The sequence below is a fragment of the Silurus aristotelis genome (assembly GCF_946808225.1).
Source record: "Silurus aristotelis genome assembly, chromosome: 1".
NCBI lineage: Eukaryota > Metazoa > Chordata > Actinopteri > Siluriformes > Siluridae > Silurus > Silurus aristotelis.
The window spans coordinates 30847787-30866498 of NC_139574.1; the positions used below are offsets into that span (position 1 = coordinate 30847787).

The 18712-nt window shown below is 36.6% G+C and overlaps 2 protein-coding genes across 3 annotated transcripts; both read left to right on the plus strand.

Moving 5' to 3' along the window:
- Positions 1-179: 179 nt before the first annotated feature.
- Positions 180-5244, plus strand: arf2b (ARF GTPase 2b). The gene is made up of 5 exons (XM_083541729.1): positions 180-313; positions 1318-1475; positions 2075-2185; positions 2576-2700; positions 2981-5244. The coding sequence occupies exons 2-5, from the start codon at positions 1328-1330 to the stop codon at positions 3140-3142; spliced, it is 546 nt and encodes a 181-aa protein (XP_083397855.1). The 5' UTR covers positions 180-313; positions 1318-1327; the 3' UTR covers positions 3143-5244.
- Positions 5245-8779: 3535 nt separating this feature from the next.
- Positions 8780-16514, plus strand: pck2 (phosphoenolpyruvate carboxykinase 2 (mitochondrial)). Of its 2 annotated transcripts, none has more exons than XM_083566120.1 (10): positions 8780-8966; positions 12280-12492; positions 13140-13324; positions 13747-13953; positions 14259-14446; positions 14610-14772; positions 14894-15109; positions 15245-15382; positions 15480-15575; positions 15657-16514. In XM_083566120.1, the coding sequence occupies exons 1-10, from the start codon at positions 8935-8937 to the stop codon at positions 16124-16126; spliced, it is 1908 nt and encodes a 635-aa protein (XP_083422246.1). In that variant the 5' UTR covers positions 8780-8934; the 3' UTR covers positions 16127-16514. The 2 variants fall into 2 exon arrangements, with proteins under 2 accessions (XP_083422246.1, XP_083422247.1); XM_083566121.1 differs by lacking the exon at positions 8780-8966 and adding an exon at positions 11592-11723.
- The last annotated feature ends 2198 nt before the right edge of the window (positions 16515-18712 follow it).

The following is an 18712-nucleotide window of genomic DNA, read 5'->3' on the forward strand; positions in this document are numbered from 1 at the left end:
GTAGTCTTTCTTTAACCGTGAAACATGAGCGGTATCGTCACATTATTTTAAGGTGTGTCTGCGGTTTCGACAATAAACAGGATTGACTACTTCCTGCTTTGTTCTCATTGGAGCGTTGCGGTGAGAGGTGGGCGGGAACACCGCTTTTAATTGAGTCGATTGGTCAGTTCGTGGCTATGGGCGGTGCTTGTGACGCCGGTGTCGGTGAGGTGTACATGACGCCATTTTGACGTGACAGTGGTGCCACTAGCGGTGACAGAGAACCTCTCCAGAAGCTTCGTAACGAGTTCAGTTCACTCGATAAGAGTAAAAAGTAAGTTTATTGGCATTATCATTCTGTTATTCCTCCCTTTCTCACCTTGTTGGAAAACGTTAATTTCGTGTGACATATTCCTAGATAGGAAGTCGATCAGCTAAGTTAGCTAATTTTCCCCCATCACACCCGCATTTCGACGAATACCACCTCCTGTTCCATCATTGGCTCATAGCTTGATTCTTAAAATTGCTCGACAAATTAGTTAATCCTAGCTGCTTACGTGTCAAAAGTATTAACCAATCCGAAAGTTTGAGGCGGGATCTGTCAGAATGCAGGTGGGCAAAAAAAAAGCCTCGCTTATGTAGCTAACAGCTGGATGTCTGTCAGCTAACATACTGACTGCCTGATAGCTGGAATCCACCATTAACTCGTTTTTTGGAAAGAATAACTTTCTTTTTCTTGTTTCTTATGGTTAAGTAACGATCATCAATAATTCATGACAGCTAGCTAGCCAGCGAAATCGTATAGAGAAGAGTTAGCATGTTCGCTTTAATGAATTCTGTCTATTTCTGTGTTTAGCTCTACTTGTTCAATCCTAATTGCTAATATTTTAGCTTTGAGGCATCCATACAAACCGTTCATTTATTTTCAAAAATCAAAATCTATTTTCACTATTGGTTCCACTATAATATTTAAGTAATTAGCACCGGATTTTTGTAAGTAACAATAAATGTAGCTAAGACCCACCTACCTTTACAGGAAGAGGTCGTTTAATTGACATGTCAGATGACAAATCAATGGCCTCTACCCTCGGGCCGTTCAATATGCCTCACCATTAAATATTTGTAACAAACCAACCACAAGATTATAACAGTGTATAAAAGCCTTTGCAGGTCCACATCAGAGGAAGATGCACTATGATACATTGAATATCATTTTGCTTATTTGAGTTGACTTAAATTTTGTTATTTATGAAGTGAAATCAACCCACTTCCATGTATCTTTAAGATGGTTGTGATTTGTTTACTCATAGCACATACTTTCTCCTTCCTTCCCACCAGAACCGAGAGAATGGGGAATATGTTTGCAAATCTTTTTAAAGGCCTTTTCGGGAAGAAGGAGATGAGGATCCTGATGGTGGGCCTGGACGCGGCCGGCAAAACCACTATTCTGTACAAACTCAAACTGGGCGAGATTGTCACCACCATCCCCACGATCGGTACCCAAACTCACTCACAACACCTTGTTTAAGAACTGCGAGAAGTTTTTTTTTTTTAAACCTTTTAATCACAGTTTTGTCACTTGTCAAATGAAAGTGCAAACTGCAAAACAGCATAAAGGATTTATGGTACTACTTTTGTGACATCAGCTGTACTGGTACAGCAGAGAATTAACACTAGACTACTCCTTTTGTTTTCTCAAGTTTTCAGTTTTATTGTTTCTGGAGTCTTTCTCTTCTTCTAAGGGTGTGTCGGAATAAAATTGAGTGTGTGTATGTGAACAGAAGGAGGCAACTGTGCTTGTACAAATAGAAGTTTTTGTCATGTCTCTTGTGCAGTTTAGTTAGAGTTCCTGTTACAAGCCTGTAATTGATCATTGTTTTTTACATCACTTTCTGAAGTGTCTCATTATTGAAAGCTATTTTGATTTGTTTTGTTTTGTGGTAATTATATATACAAAGCATTTATTTATTTATTTATTTTGAAATCACGCTTTACCTCTCAATGTTACAAAGTGTCATAAATATTAAGTAAACACTGCCTTAGGAAAAGTCACCAGATCAACAGTTACACTTTGTTTTGTGCTTTTAATCTGCAGGCTTTAATGTTGAAACAGTGGAGTATAAGAACATCAGTTTCACAGTGTGGGATGTAGGTGGTCAAGACAAAATCAGACCCCTTTGGAGACACTACTTTCAGAACACGCAAGGTAACAGACACACACACATCCCACAAACTTACAATTGTAGCCAATTTCCTTTTGCTTTCTTTTTTGCAGTCCGAATGATGTAATTTTTATGAGTCAGGAAAACAAATTATGGGAGTCATGGAAACGGATTTTATGTCCAAATAACATAATTAATTCAGTATTAAAAATGATGCACAGCGTGTAAGACAAAAACTGTCCATTTACATTATTGTGTAAAATTGGTATGGGCATTGAATTAAAAGGTTCACATTGATGTGTCCATGCTTTTGTATATAAATATATAGCTCATGTTTAATATTGCAGTGTGTCATACAGGGAATTAGGAACAATGTGATTTTTCTAACATAATTCTTGATTCTGTCTCACCCTCTTTCCCTCTGTCTGTCTTAGGACTGATCTTTGTGGTGGACAGCAACGACAGAGAGCGAGTAAATGAAGCGAGGGAGGAACTGACCAGAATGTTGGCAGAAGACGAGCTCCGTGATGCTGTCCTCCTGGTTTTTGCAAACAAGCAGGTGATTACCTTGTGCATTTTCTTATTATTTTCTACAATTTAACTCAAGTTAACATGTTATTGAAAAAGTGTCATCATTAACACCTGCTGTTTATTACCTTTCTACAACAGCATGTCATGAAGTGTTTTATTCCATGCTTGTGTTAATTATTATTAGTTATTATTAGTTTTTTTTTTTTATTCTTTACAGTCCTGTGTGAATTTAACTTCATGATTAGTAGGTAACAATAAGTGTTAGTAATATCACAGTGTTTCGTCCTATTTCACCGTTTGTTTTCTAGGACCTGCCCAATGCAATGAACGCAGCTGAGATCACAGACAAGCTTGGGCTCCATGCACTGCGCCATCGCAACTGGTACATCCAGGCCACGTGTGCGACGAGCGGTGACGGCCTGTACGAGGGCCTCGACTGGCTATCCAACCAGCTTAAGAACCAGAAATGAACCATTCCTGAATCATACCTGAAGATCTGTGTGTGTCTCTGTGTGTGTGTTGGTGTGTGTGAGCGCGCAAGATGTTGGCCTTGCCTAAACCTTGATTGGTCTCGGTATATTTTTATCCACAGAGAGAGATTGTGTGTGTGTGTGTGTGTGTGTGTGTGTGTGTGTGTGTGTGTGTGTGTGTGTGTGTGTGTGTGTGTGTGTGTGTGTGTGTGTGTGTGCACTCAAGTGTGTGTTGAACACCAGTGCATCATTTAGCACAAACCTCAATGGTTCTTAATATCATTTAGTCTTGCATAAGGGTTTAGGATTTGTTGTCTGGCGTTTGCAAATGTTTGACTAAGCGTTTACTTAAAGTGTGTATGAGGGAAAGAATGCATGTCTGCTTGGACCATAGATATACATATTATAACCCTACGTTTTACTTTAACCAGCAACAGGCCACCATTTATTACACATGTGCATATGAAATTCTTCACAACAATCCTTTTCAGTTTCAGTCAAATTGCCACTTGCGATTTTAGTTCCCATTTATTATTTTGTCTTGGTGCTTGAAGCTCTGTCTAGCTGATAGTGTTACTTTTTGTAACAAAAAAAAAGAACAATACATGCTGGTCAGGCCACACCCACAAGTATCATCAGTCGCAGTTGTTATATTCCCATACCTTTTTTTTTTTTGTTGTTACTTGCTAGTGTGAACGTAAGGTAAGAGGCGGAGATAGATGGTGATGCCATTCTGTGCCCCCTGTAAAATGAACAGTTGTCTTTGGACATGTAACTTATTCTTAAAAGAACATAAATTCTTTGTTGCCTTTTTTTCCCCCTGCAGCAGAATGTTATTTACTTGTTACAAGACATTTTGCGTGCAGACTTTCTTAAATTGCTGCAACCACTAAAATGCTAGACAGAATATTAGCTTTTGCATGTGTTGTCTCAGTCACTTTTTTTCTGCTTGCTACATCAGCTTGATGGATTTGATTATTTATTTGATAAAGGTCAGTTAAGGATTAGAAGAAATGGGCACGCACCAGACATTGCTCTCTGAAGGAAAATAAAGAAATGTTGAAACGATCGGCATATTCAGGGTGTTGGGGTTAGTAGTGTCAGCTATCGATGTTTTTAATATGTATATCTATGGCTCAGATTGAGGATGGACCCCGGTGTGACTTTCACACACCTCTGCACCAAAACAATATGTTCATGCGCGCACACACACACACACACTCCTTTTCTCTTTTTTCCCCCCATTTTCATATGTGGATTTCAGACAGCAGAGAGGGCGACCTGCATGGTGATACTGCTCTTAACATTGCCTCACTGAACAGTTCAAACGTTTCAAAATGGTAGATGTGTATAAAGAAAAGCAGTTTGATATTTATAAATCTTTTTACTTTGTTACATTCATGTTCGGTGTGTTATGTGGCTAAGTATTTCATCTGTACTTGATTGCTGATTGCCAAGCCTGTTAGCCTCGCTTAGCATGCTAGATAGCCAGTAAGTTGTTTTGAAGACTATATAGACTAATGAATGGACATAATAATGTTTTTTGAAACTGTATAATCAAAACTTTATTTTTAAGCAAACCTGGCTCAGCATGCGACAGTCGTGTGTCATAAAAGAGCGTGCTAAAAGCAGTATTGATGAGCAGGATTGTTGTTTGGTTCTCTGCAATAACTCATACAAATTTGCCAACAGTGTTGAAGGCATGTTAATTATGGGCCAGATGTTCTTTTCTATGGGTGCACTTTTATTCTATTTAAATAATGAAGAAAAATCAGCCCTGGTGTGTGTTGCAGAGCAGAAATGGCATTGTAACCTGTATCAGGTTGGGAAGATCCTTTTCCATCCTTGATTTGTCCTTTACATCATTTGAAATTTTTATTTTTTTTGTATTTAGGTTTGTTTGTTTGTTTTTTTTCCTCCCCTCTCCTCTCATTTTCCAGTTTGGTTTTTAGTCCTGAACGGGTGTAGGATAGAGACGAGACGGAAGAGTGTGTCTGGGTTCTTGACTGTACACTACCTTTCAACCAAGCACAATCACAGTACATTCCCGCCACTTGCTTGTACTTTTGGAGTTGATTTAAATTAAAAACCCTTCAATCGTCTCAGTTTTCTCTGCTTTTATTTTTCAATTATATGTGCTTTAAAATGTCCTTAGAATTATGTTATCATTGGCTGCAAGAGTTCATAGTACAGCGCTGTCGAGTACTTGTTTCTGATTGGTCAAAAAAGTTCGCAATAAGCTGTGTATATACTGTATAGTTTTAATCGTTGATATGGTTAAATGTTCTGGTATGAAAATATTACTTTGATCTTTATAATGAGGTTTCTTATAGGTTTATAGTCAAGTCACAGGACACAAAAATAAAATAAATTTAGGCCATTTCCAGTAATATGTAGATGCCTAATTTTGCTACATCATAGCACAGATACAAGCCAGATTTGATCTGTTCTGAAGCTTGTTAAACACATGTTTATGCAAGACCTTACTTCTGTGTTCTCTGAGAACATAAAGTGATGTAGATGTGCTTAAACATTTGCATAATTATCAGTTAGCTCTGATAACAATGATCAGAGGTATCGTTCACATTTAATCACACACAAGCTGAGCTCAAAGGTTATTGCTGATAAGTACTGGACTACTACAAAACTATGTAGTCAAGACTTTACCTCAATCAGTGTAATTACTAGTTGTACTTTACAAAAAAAACAAAAAACGATTATCCACTAATGGGACAATACCTGCTCAGAGGCAGCATGGCATCTCGAAAATCTTGTCTAATATACAAGACTATATTAATTTTACAAACACTATTTTGCATATTAAAACAGCACTGTTCAGCAATTAATACAGCTTTTGATTTGTAAATAAATTAATTGGAAAATATGTGTAAAGGAACCCATGTCTGTTTTATTAGTATGTATTTTTAACATTAAACATTTTTTTTCACATGTTTATGTGGGTGATATTTGATCATGTGAAAACTTGGAAGCCAATAAAACAAATAGTCACATGATAAGTTAATTGCAGGACAAACATGAAGTTGTGTTGTTTTTTCAGTTATTCGAAATAAGATTAATGAATACTGAAATCAAATTCATGTGGAAAATAAATGAATTATAATTACCAATCACATGACATTATTTCATCGAGAGTGGGAAAAAAAACATGAAAAAATGTATGCACTACATGTAAAATGTGTGTACGTGTCAAAAATGTTCTATGCCTACAACTAAATACCATGTGTAAAAATGTATTGTGTTTGGTTCATCGGACGCAGTAGGTCAGCGATCCTTGTGAACGAGACGGTTTACATGGGAATTATGTAATAAAAAGAGGTAAACAAGTTTTTCAAGTTGGTTAAAGCCTGTGCTTTTGTGTCAGGAATGTTGTTTCTATTTTTTTTTTAGCACAAAGAGCTGAAACTGGGCCTAATATTCCCAACAGGTTTCTTGTCTTTGTGTTAAAATGTATTATTTATTTTATATATATATATATATATATATATATATATATATATATATATATATATATATATATATATATATAAAATTCATTAACAAGTAGCTTGTCTGGCGCTAAAGAGTGTCCAACTGTGATCTCCAAATGCTAGGCCCACATTTCAATGTTGATGATTATAAAAAATAATAATAATTATGATTATTATTATTATTATCATTATGTTGCTTACATACTGCTCACATAATCATGAAAAAGCCTGATCGTAATGAAGGTCAGAAAAGAACCCATTGGATATATAATTCATACCACAGTGACGTTAAATTGTTATCTAAAGGTTTAAAAAGTTCTCATTCACAATGGCTTTTGCCAATGTGCCATGTTATAAATAAAGAAAAAACAAACAAAAACACATACATTTTGATATGGTGTGAAAATAACTGAAGGCAGTGGTTTGTACCACTCAATAGCTATCTGTGCTTTTTATTGATCAACTTAGCAACAGAAAGGCAAGAAACAGTTCTTTTTCAACCACTTTATGTGTTATAATGTTATATTAGCGCCCATAAACATTACTGGAAAAACCTGTTGGTTTCGATTCTGCTCTGTTTTAAGCAAATTATTACACATTTCCTTCTAAAGCAATTTGTATTTTCCATTGTCTTATGAGTGTTTAAAAACTGTTTGAAATCAGGGAAAGATTAGAATCAGTGAACCGTATTGGCAGACATTTGGGGATGTCTTTTTAACCAGCACCCTATCTACTATGGTACTCAATAGCCACCATATTGCTGAACCTATGTGACATCCTGTAAATTTTAGTTAATATACAATAAATTAACACAGGTTAAACAAAATAGGAATGTTCTGCACACAAGAATGTTGAGTATGAAATATGCAGTCACAGAAATGTTACACAATTTCATACAAATCGGCAAACATTTTGGGCAAAGTGGTGGACATATTGGGAATGTTCTGTACCTAGGCATGTTGAAGTATACAGTGAGTGTTAAACAAAATATCATCTATTTTGAGCATGTACTGCAAAGTGTACAGTGTCACGCAAATAAAACAAACTGGAGGACATTAGAGCATGTTCTGTCAACAAGAATGTTGAGTATGAAATGTGCAGTCAGTTTCACACAAGGTAAACAAAATGGTGGCCATTTTGAGAATGTACAATTAAGAATGGTATTGGAAATAAATATTATACAGTGTCACAGTATAAACAAAATGACGTTTTGGTCACGTTTTATAAAAAAAAATTAAAAGATGTTAAATAATAAATATATAGTGCCACACAAGTTGAAAAAATGGTAAACGGTTTGTACAGAGGCATGTTGAGAATGAAATATACAAAGGGGGTCTCATACAAGTTAAACAAAATGGCGGATATTTTGCGCCCTAAAAGAAAATTAAGAAATATATTAAGTATTGAATATACAGTGTCAAACTGAACAAAATGGCGGACATTTGGCGCTAATGAAAATTAGGTACGCGCTTTTGTTTTGCCATTGGAGAGCTCTCATTCATTACTTCTGGTATGATGCTGGTCTGTGGGACATCCTGTATATCAGAGATCATTCCCTTTTCGTTTTTAAAAGAGAAAGTGGCGACTCAGCACTGTTGTTTTGTCACTGATTTTATACTTTTGATTGGATGGATATGAATAATTAAACCAAAGGTCATAAACAAAATCTGAGCTGAACGACATGTAAAAACACGCACACGCACACGTACACACGCACGCACACACAGTTCTACGTAATGAGCTGAAGGGCTACACCTTCAGGAACTGCAGGATGGACCTTGCGTCAGCCGGCGCGCTTCAGCAGGGTTTCTTCCTTCGAAGTTCATTTAAAACCGACAATTAAATAATCAGCTCCATGCGACCCGATTAGTGCGTGTGTACAACCTTTTCTACACTTCTGTGTTTACAACCACAGGTTGTGTGTGTATATTGGTTTTAAAGTGAGATGCCCGAGTTTGTGTACTTTTCTCCGGGACGTGAGAACACGTTACTTAGTGGACGTGGCCAGTCAATCCTACCAAACGTGATTTCACGTCTTGTCGTCTACGTGTGTGATTGCAGGAGGTGTACAGAGTGCAAGGTTCTCTAACTGTTTGGACCCGGGACACACACACACACACACACACACACACACACACACACACACACACACACACACACACACACACACACACACACACACACACACACACACACACACACACACACACACATATATGAGAGAAGTCCAGGATCTCCAGCTCGCGAATTCAACTCTTCATTCAGGAAAGGTTTCATCTGCTGTGAGCTTTGAGCAGTCTGAAGATGTCGTGTTTGTTGGTGGGGAGTCTGAAAAGGTCAGTCATTTTTTACTAAGAAATGCACGATCTAATACATTATGTCCTTGTGTTATGTATTATAATAATTGTTTTTATATACTGTACATATACAAATAAAGACTCATAGTAGAAGTGTTGTTGCACAGAGACTGTGGTTACAGAGTAACAAGTTGTAGAAACAAGTTGTCATATATATTATATCATATTTCTTTCAGACAGATAACAGATTTTACATGTATGATTGAAGAGACCTGCATTCTTACCAACTTTCTTATTACAATTCTCTACATTTACATTTATTAATACATATATATTTAAATTAATTTAACCCCAATAGCAAACCCCAAACTTTTTTTTAAATGTCTTATATGCATGTACAAAATCATTTTTGAACTGTGCACTTATGTATTTGTTTTTTTTTGTGTGTGTGTGTGTGTGTGTGTGTGTGTGTTTGTGTGTCTTTGAGGGGGGGGGTTGTAAATGCAACAAATATTGTTGGGTTTTTGTAATTTTTTTAAATGTATTTATATTTAAAACATTTATTTAGTTACTTTCAGAAGATTAACTAAATTAACTCGCCACCATGGTTTTTATTTATCATTTATTTACAAAATCAGCTGGACTCTGTGAACGTTATTTTTCTCTTTAAATATTCAGGTAATATTTATTATTTTATTGTATTTTTTGTATTTGTATTTTTTTTAATGTATATAAATTGATTTGATTACACACACAAAAAAACAGCGTGAACCTGTGTGGCTGGGGAGAGAAGTAGGAATTCTGCCCCCTCAAACATACATACTCTATGAATTCTGGGCCCCTTTGAAGAATACAGCTCCACCAGACGACCCCCAGGCATTGTGTGAATTGCCCCTGAAGAAATACCTGATCCAATCACAGAGCTGTGTTTTTTTTTAAAGATTATCTAGTTTTTGCTAAGGTGATGTTAGCATCCTGTGTATGAGTGTGTGTCCTTTGGTCTACAGTAGACTTGTCCTGGTAAAGGAATATTGTGTAAACATTGTGATGATCAGCACAGCAGTGAGAAAACACACATACTATGCGGAATACTCTACAACAAGGTCACCAACCTTTTGAAACTGAGAGCTACTTCTTGGATACCGATAAATGTGAAGGGCTACCAGTTTTATACACACAAGTCGAAATAACACACTTGCTCAATTTATCTTTAATTATATGTTATTATCAATAATTATTGGTATTCATCTATATCTAGTCATCTATATTTTAATATTGTCATTTTCAAATTCACACCAATGCAAGTGGGATTTAAAAAAGAATAGCAACAAAAAAATTAGATGCAGCTCACTGGTAAGTGGCACTATGAGCTTTTTTTAGAAAATCCCTGTGGGCGACTCATGTGGTTTTTGCGGGCGACCTGGTGCCTGTGGGCACCATGTTGGTGACGGCTGCTGTACAACGTGACAGACGTTTTATGCATCCATTCATGAATTAAATAATGATGATTCAGTAATTTATTTCATGTACAAGGTTGGATAATTACACCTGATAGTATTTATCAATCAACAGGACAGCATGATAAAAAAGCATTACTGCTTGTGTTGACTGTATGTGCTCAGGGGTTCAGCTCCTTTATTAAATACTCATGCTTTCATCTGTACCTTTTGCCCACATTTTCTTCTCAGTCAAGTATCTCTGTTTTTATGTTAACACCTTATGCATACACATGCTCCTCTTTTAACAATCGCTCCACATTCTCTATTATTTTCCCTCTTTTTTCTTCATTGTTCCTCATTCATTTCTTTAAAAATAGTCTTTCTTTCTTTCTTTCTTTCTTTCTTTCTTTCTTTCTTTCTTTCTTTCTTTCTTTCTTTCTTTCTTTCTTTCTTTCTTTCTTTCTTCTTCTTTACTTTCACAAAATGTTTTCTGTGTTCTTTGTGTGTGTGTGTGTGTGTCTGTGTGTCTGTGTGTGTAACATAGTATGTGTATGTACCTTTCAGTCTGTCTTTGCTCTGTACATACACATTGGACAAGATAATCCATTACACATTAACTCAACAGTGTGTGTGTGTGTGTGTGTGTTTGTTGGGGGGGGCATGCTCAAGGGACTGCTAACCCACTGACAGTGGGGCGGAGTGGGTGTCATTGCAGTTTCGCTTACATGATTGGCCGATTGGCTTTGGGAGGTGTGGTCTTGGTTTCTAAGAAAGAAGAAGGAGCAAAGCTCAGCAGCACTGACTGAGAGAAAGAAAAAGAGAGTGAGAAAGGTAGCTAGTGAGAAAACAGTGAGATTATGTCAGTAGTGAGGTCTGTATACAGTTAAGCCTTAATGTCCTCTAACATACGTTCATAAAGGTGAAGAAACATTCATCGTCGGCATGAGAGGAGGAAAAGACACGAGGGAGGTTAAAATATGGAAAGACCAGTCGGGTCACAAGCACACCTGGTTACCAGTCAAATAACTGACAGAACAAAGACTCAAGTCAGATTTATGATTATTTATGAGCTCAGAGTACAGAATTACAAAAGTAAACACTTCATTTTTTTATTTCATTCTGCTCTCTTTCCTAAATACTGTTATTTCTTTTTTTATTTCTTAATCATTGATTTTTCTTTCTAAAATACTTTATTCTCTTTATCGCTTTCTTTCTTTCTTTCTTTCTTTCTTTCTTTTTTTCTTTCTTTCTTTCTTTTCTGCTGTGTCAGCCTTTCTTGGGGAATGGGACTGGATGAACGTGTACGTTTTGAACAACAGTTGGGCAACATGGCTGACTAAATATTTCTAGATGTTAGGTAAGAAATGTTCTTGGAAATGTGCCAGGATATGTCTAAAGCTCAATTCTTCATGAGTGTGTGTGCGTGCGTGTGTGTGCGTGTGTGTGCGCGTGTGTGTGTGTGTGTGTCTGTGAATGCTTGCTCTGAGCTCCTCATTCTTCTCACCTGCCCCTTTAATTCCCACTCACTACATAACGTATATGTATGTGTGTGTGTGTATACATTACAATGGAGACTGTAGTCATGTTGCTCTTATATGTGAAAATGTGTTTTGTTGTGAATGGTGAAATCTGTAACTTTTATATTATTTCAAATCTTTTATTGTAAATATATTTGGCTTGGGTGTGGACGTGTCACTTCTCACGAAGTCCTCGTAATATGGGATTTTAGAACACATTGTTTGACTTCTTATGATTAATGCAAGTCCTCTAACCTGATATGTGATCTGGTATAACTGCACTGAAGGATTTCATCTCTCAGCATGTCAGTCATTGATGTTGTCATATTATAATGTAGTAATCATACTATTGTGCATGAAGCCATTGACATGTCATGTTTGTGTTTGTATCTGAAGGTTGGATATTTTGTGTGCGGCAGTCGGGGTCCGCTCACTAGCCACCATCCCCACTCTCCCCAAAGCTGTGGCTGATTTTGTATCAGAAGCTGCAGCTGAATGCAAACCCGCTAAAGTGCATGTGGTGACTGGCACACCTGAGGAGACTGCTGACATTTTGGCTGGTTTGGAAAAGGATGGAATGGTTAAAAAATTGCCGAAGTATGAGAACTGGTGAGTAATGCAACATCAGATACCGCACTTTACGACATGCATAATAAGTGCAGATCCAGAGGTTAAGAAATTAAAAGGAAAGCCGGGCTGTAACTTATTACAACACGTTATCTTGCATTTGCAGACTTTGCAGTTTCTTAACTTTGCAAGGAATACAGCAGAAAGAGCATTCTGTTGTAACCTTTCCTAATTTAATTTGTCTATGCTTACTGTAGACATTGTTTTTTCTGTAGCCACAGACCTAAATGCTACTCAGTAGTCATTACATGCAAAGTGTAGTTTGAGTAAAACAAAGATGTGTCTCAGATTTGTTAACAAGAAAAATCTGCACTTTAGAGACATTTTAATAATCGGAATAGAATTATGCACATATGCAACCTGATTATGAAAACAGACAAGTTGCCTGTGTGAATATTGATGTCATTTTGGACATGATTTTCTGACACATCATACTTTCTACTTATAAATTTAATATGTAAAATGGCAGCAAGAATTTCCTATCATCACCGACAGTATTGTATATATATATATAGTCATTTTTATGTTGCATTATATATGCATTCAAACTGATAAACGTCTGATGAACAAATAATTACTTTTCTAGCAAACACTATGATTTATAACACTGCTGTTCTGCTGGTTTCTAGCTGGCTGGCTCGTACAGACCCGAAAGATGTGGCTCGTGTGGAGAGTAAGACAGTGATAGTCACAAAGAAGCAGAGAGACACAATTCCCATTCCCAGCAACGGGGTGAAGAGTCAGCTCGGCAGCTGGATGAGTGAAAATGAATTTCAGAAAGCCAGGGAGGCCAGATTCCCCGGTAGCATGTCAGGTTTGTGTGCATGTGTTATTCTACTGTTAAACTCTCCGAGGGATCCACCAAATGGTGGCCATTTTGTTTTTGATTGTCTGTTGCCTTAACACTATGAACCTGATGAATGCAATCTGCAAATATTCCTGTTCAGATGCGACAGGATTTGAGCTTTATTACTATAATATAGCTAAAATAATTTTCATGGAAAAATATATCATTAACCATATGCATAGTTTATTAGTTATACATAATGTTATCACTCTGTTATAAACACTACTCTGATAACTATTTATTAGTTTAAACTGTTATGACAATCAGACAAATGAGGAAATTATTTTTATTTATTAACTTATTCATTAATATGGTTTTACATGTGCCCTCATTATGAAATAAAACCAACCAAACTCTAATATCTTTTATTGCTCCTTGTCTTGCTTAAGGTCGGACAATGTATGTGATCCCGTTCAGCATGGGTCCAGTGAACTCCTCTCTTGCTAAGTTTGGTGTTCAGGTGACGGATTCTCCATACGTGGTGGCTAGCATGGGAATAATGACTCGCATGGGGGCACCTGTTCTAAAGAAACTTGCAGAAGGAGCGGACTTTGTTCGCTGCCAGCACTCTTTAGGTCGACCTCTGCCGCTTAAAGGTACTGACAAGACAGCCAGAATGCTTTCAATCTACCAGTTCCCTCTTTCTGAATCCTTTGTTGTTTTGTACAAATACTACAAACTTACAACCAAATGAAATTTCTCCGAACCAAAAGCTCATTTTCAAATATGAAGGCTACCCCCTTTGACCAGTAAAAGAAAAAAGAGAAAAGAAAACAAATGATCTTTCTTGTAAACCAGCATTCACTATTGTTTTTTTGCACACTAAATTACAAACTTGCACTTTTAAACGGTTTTCTTTAAACCCGGCTAATACATCCTTGTTTCTCCCTCTGTTTTCCAGCTCCATTGATAAACCAGTGGCCTTGTAATCCAGAAAAGGTGCTGATCTCACATCTCCCAGACACCAGGCAGATCCTGTCTTTTGGAAGTGGTTATGGTGGGAATTCACTCCTGGGGAAAAAGTGTTTTGCACTCCGTATTGCCTCTCGCATTGCTAAAGATGAAGGCTGGCTAGCAGAACATATGCTGGTGAGTAGCTCAGGAGAACCTCCAAAAATAAGCTGAACTATATATAAATAATATACATTTTAAAAAGATAAAATAAAAGTATTGCTATACAACTGAACTCTGTTTTCTGTGCAGATTGTATATCTTGTAGAGCTAGCAACATCTTTCTTTTTTTTTGCTCTAGATTCTAGGAATCACAAATCCTCAGGGTGTGAAGCGGTACATTGCAGCAGCTTTCCCAAGTGCTTGTGGTAAAACCAACCTGGCCATGATGAAGCCAACAGTGCCAGGTTGGAAGGTAGAGTGTGTAGGAGACGATATTGCCTGGATGAAATTTGACAATCAGGGTGAGAAACAAATCTCTGGGCTTATGTCCATGATTCTGTACTGATTCTGCAATTATCTGTTTTCACTAGTATTGGCAAAAAAAACCCCAGCTGGTTGCTCAGATGAAATGATATTTTCCAGGTAAACTCAGAGCTATTAATCCAGAAAACGGGTTCTTTGGTGTGGCCCCTGGTACCTCTATGAAGACAAACCCTCATGCCATGGAAACCATTTCAAAGAACACGATATTCACAAATGTGGGTGAGACAAGTGATGGTGGCGTTTGGTGGGAGGGTCTGGAAGCACCGCCAGCTGCCATCTCTTTGAATGACTGGCATGGAAATTTATGGAAGCTTGGTAATAGCATTAACTTCAGAGCTTATTTGGAAAACAATTCTGAAAAATGTCTAACTTTACCCATATTTATTTTAATTAATGAATGAATTATGATTATGAGCTTGTTCTAAAAACAAAATGGGTGATTTTTTATAGGTGATTCCAAACCTTGTGCACACCCAAACTCAAGGTTTTGTGCCCCCGCGGCCCAGTGTCCCATCATGGACCCTTTGTGGGAGAGCGACGAAGGAGTACCAATTGATGCCATCATATTTGGCGGACGGAGACCAGAGGGTAAATGCGATAGACATTCTTCGAAATTTTTTACATTGAAATAACAAAAATCTTTTTTACCATGCTGTAATAACAAAAATCTGTTATTTTTAAACAGGAGTACCGCTAGTGTATGAATCATTTAACTGGCGACATGGAGTGTTTGTAGGTGCTGCCATGAGATCGGAATCTACAGCAGCTGCAGAACATAAAGGTAAGAGTACATCTAGCCAATTAAAATGCAGCATTCCTCAGCACTGTTTTTTTAAATATAAACCATATCTTGTGTATACAGGTAAAGTCGTCATGCACGACCCCTTTGCTATGCGTCCTTTCTTTGGCTACAACTTTGGTGACTACCTGAGTCACTGGCTGAGCATGGAGACCAGAAAGGCACCCACACAGCTCCCCAAGATCTTCCACGTCAACTGGTTCCGGAAAGATCCGAAGACCAACTCCTTCCTGTGGCCCGGATTTGGAGAGAATTCGCGAGTGCTTAAATGGATCTTCCACCGTTGCGGACGCACCAGTGAAGATGAGGGAGCTAGAAAGAGCGCAATAGGATGGTTGCCTCAAGAAGGTGCCATTGACGTACAAGACCTGGGCCAGAAAGTCGACATGGAGGCGCTCTTTGATGTTCCTTTAGCTTTCTGGCGAAAAGAAGCCGAAGAAATCAGATCTTACTTTACACAGCAGGTGGGCGCTGACCTACCTAAGCAGCTAGAGATGGAGCTAAGGGCACTCGAGGAGAGAGTTAGGGACTGAACCAAAAGACATTAAACAAAAATACACTACTTCAAATGTATTATGCAAGGTATTTTTGAACTTCAGTTGGGGAGGTAAACAAGTGTTTATGGTGTAATCATTCCTGCAATAATAATAATAATAATAATAATAATAATAATAATAATAATAATAAACTACACCAGCCAAGACGGGTTTTTTTTTACAGTAACTGTACCTCAATGCCATATTGTCGTGAAGGGTTACATACAATTTCTTTTTAAGTCTTATTCTAGTCAGACTTTGTCTTCTTAATGTTTTAACAAATGTACATGCATTTTTGAGTATATAGGAGACATTAGACCAAAATATGTTTAGGAGAATTGTGAAACTTGACTTTGACCTCACTGAATAAACCATTGAAAAATTACTTTTTATCACATTTGGTCATTAAGATACTATAATGTTTAGAATTGTATGGGATTAAGATAAACAGACTGGAATAAAAAGCTTGATTCCATTCTGGAAAAACAATCCTGCCACAATCCACATTTATCCTAACAAGGTTCACAAGGACTGAGGACTACTTGCTGAATAACAACATGGAGATTAGAGTTTTTTTTTATAGACTATAATTTCATATTCAAACCAAACCAAGTTTGTTTTGAGGAATTTCTTCTCTGGCTACAACCCAGTTCTTATAGTATTTCACAAAGTAAACTGAAGAGTTGAAGAAATTGCTTCTGCTACTTTCTCCAGATACTTTGTTAGCATGGAGGTGGTGTCTAATTGTAGATTTTTATTTTATTTTTTTTGTAAAATGTGAAGACAGTAAAAGCTAGCAGACTAAAAACACCCAGTCCAATGAAAGTAATTATCAAAAAATACAAAATGAATTGTTATCCAAGCTTATACAATTATTATTATTACAATTATAATTATATTATTATAATTATTACAATAATTTGTAACTTCCTATCTGCCTGTATAAGATTTATAGTTTTCCTTAGAAGCACCAGCTTATTCAGAGCAACATAAGGATGATGATGATAATGATGATTAGTAAGAGAAGCACCAAAGGTTTAAAATACAGACATCCTTGGATTCCCTGTGTGAGAATTTTTCATGATGTTCCCTATAGATTAAAATTTTTTATGATGTTCCCTACATATTTTTTTAAATGATCAGATGCCATCCTAGTAAACTTCATAAACATTGTTAAGAATTAAAAAAAAATACTTTAAACGGTGAGTTTGTAATGGGCAAACAAATATGACAGCAAAGCTACCAAACAGGAACTGATGCTGTATCTCTCAGGAACAAAATTTGAAGGTAAAACGAATAGTTTAGCAATTAATTAAATAGTCAGCAAGTAGTCAGTTTTTAGCACATTATCACAAATTTGTTACAGCATCGTTTCCTGGGATATGAAATTGTTCCATAATTTGTAGACACATTTCTGAACCGCTGCTTTTCCGTTACTTGTGGCTATTTGGCTCTCAAAAATGCTGCTTGCAGCTTTTATTATTTTTTTTATGTTGATTAAAATTAAAAAAGAATGCAATGATTTGTGAATCACACAAACCCAAATTTTTATCACAACAAAGCATTGAAAGCATATCCAGTATTTAAATTGAGGACATTTTTGTAAAAACATTTCAAAAAGGTTAGGATGAGGGCAAACCAAAGACTGTAAAAGTATAAAAATAAATAGCTGTAGGAATTTTAGCAAGTAATTTGGTTAATTGGCAACAAGTTAGTAACATGTTTGGGTATAAAAAAGAATATCTTAGAGCGATTAAGTTTGTCAGAATCAAAGAGGTTTAGAAATGTGTCTTCAAATTATGGAACAGTTTCTTATGGAACAGTTTCATATTTTAGGAACTAAAGCAGTAACACATTTGTTTTTAGAGCCACCTTCTGGTAAATAGTTGTGATAATGTACTAAAAATATTTACACAAAACTGACTACTTGTTGACTGTGTAACTGATTGCTAAACTATTTGCTTTACCTTCAAATTTTGTCCAAACTTTACCAGATTTGGCTCACACATAGTGACAATCTTGCCTATTTGTTCATCCAGATCTTCCCAATGACAGTCAGAGAATTCCACCCCTTCCATAGTCTCAACATATACCTATCATGAGTGAAACAACAAATCACACACAATTCCTTAATTAAAGATGAGCAGAGGTTTAAAAATGTCTCTACAAGTTATGGATAATAATCCTAAACATAAAATTGTGATGTCTTTGAAAATTTTATTCGCCACAGTTCATAATATAATCAAAAGATTACAAGAATCTGGTGAAATCTCTCCGTGCAAGGGACAAGGGTAAAAAACAATTTTAAATGGCCTGATCTTTTGGTCCTCAGGCGACACTGTATTGGCCACCCCACTCGTAATTGCATTTTTAAAAGATGAAACTCATTTCTTCGATAATGACCTAGGAGCTGTGTATATTTTAAATATTTTTTCTAAAAATAGCAGTTTTCCAACTTTTGAAGTGCAGCTCACACAGCTTTGGGCACCTATAATGCTTTTAAAAAGTATTTTAAGTGCCATGTTTGTTTGCATAATGATATTTTCTGTGCCATCCTTGGGTAACCTCTGCCTGGCCACCCCA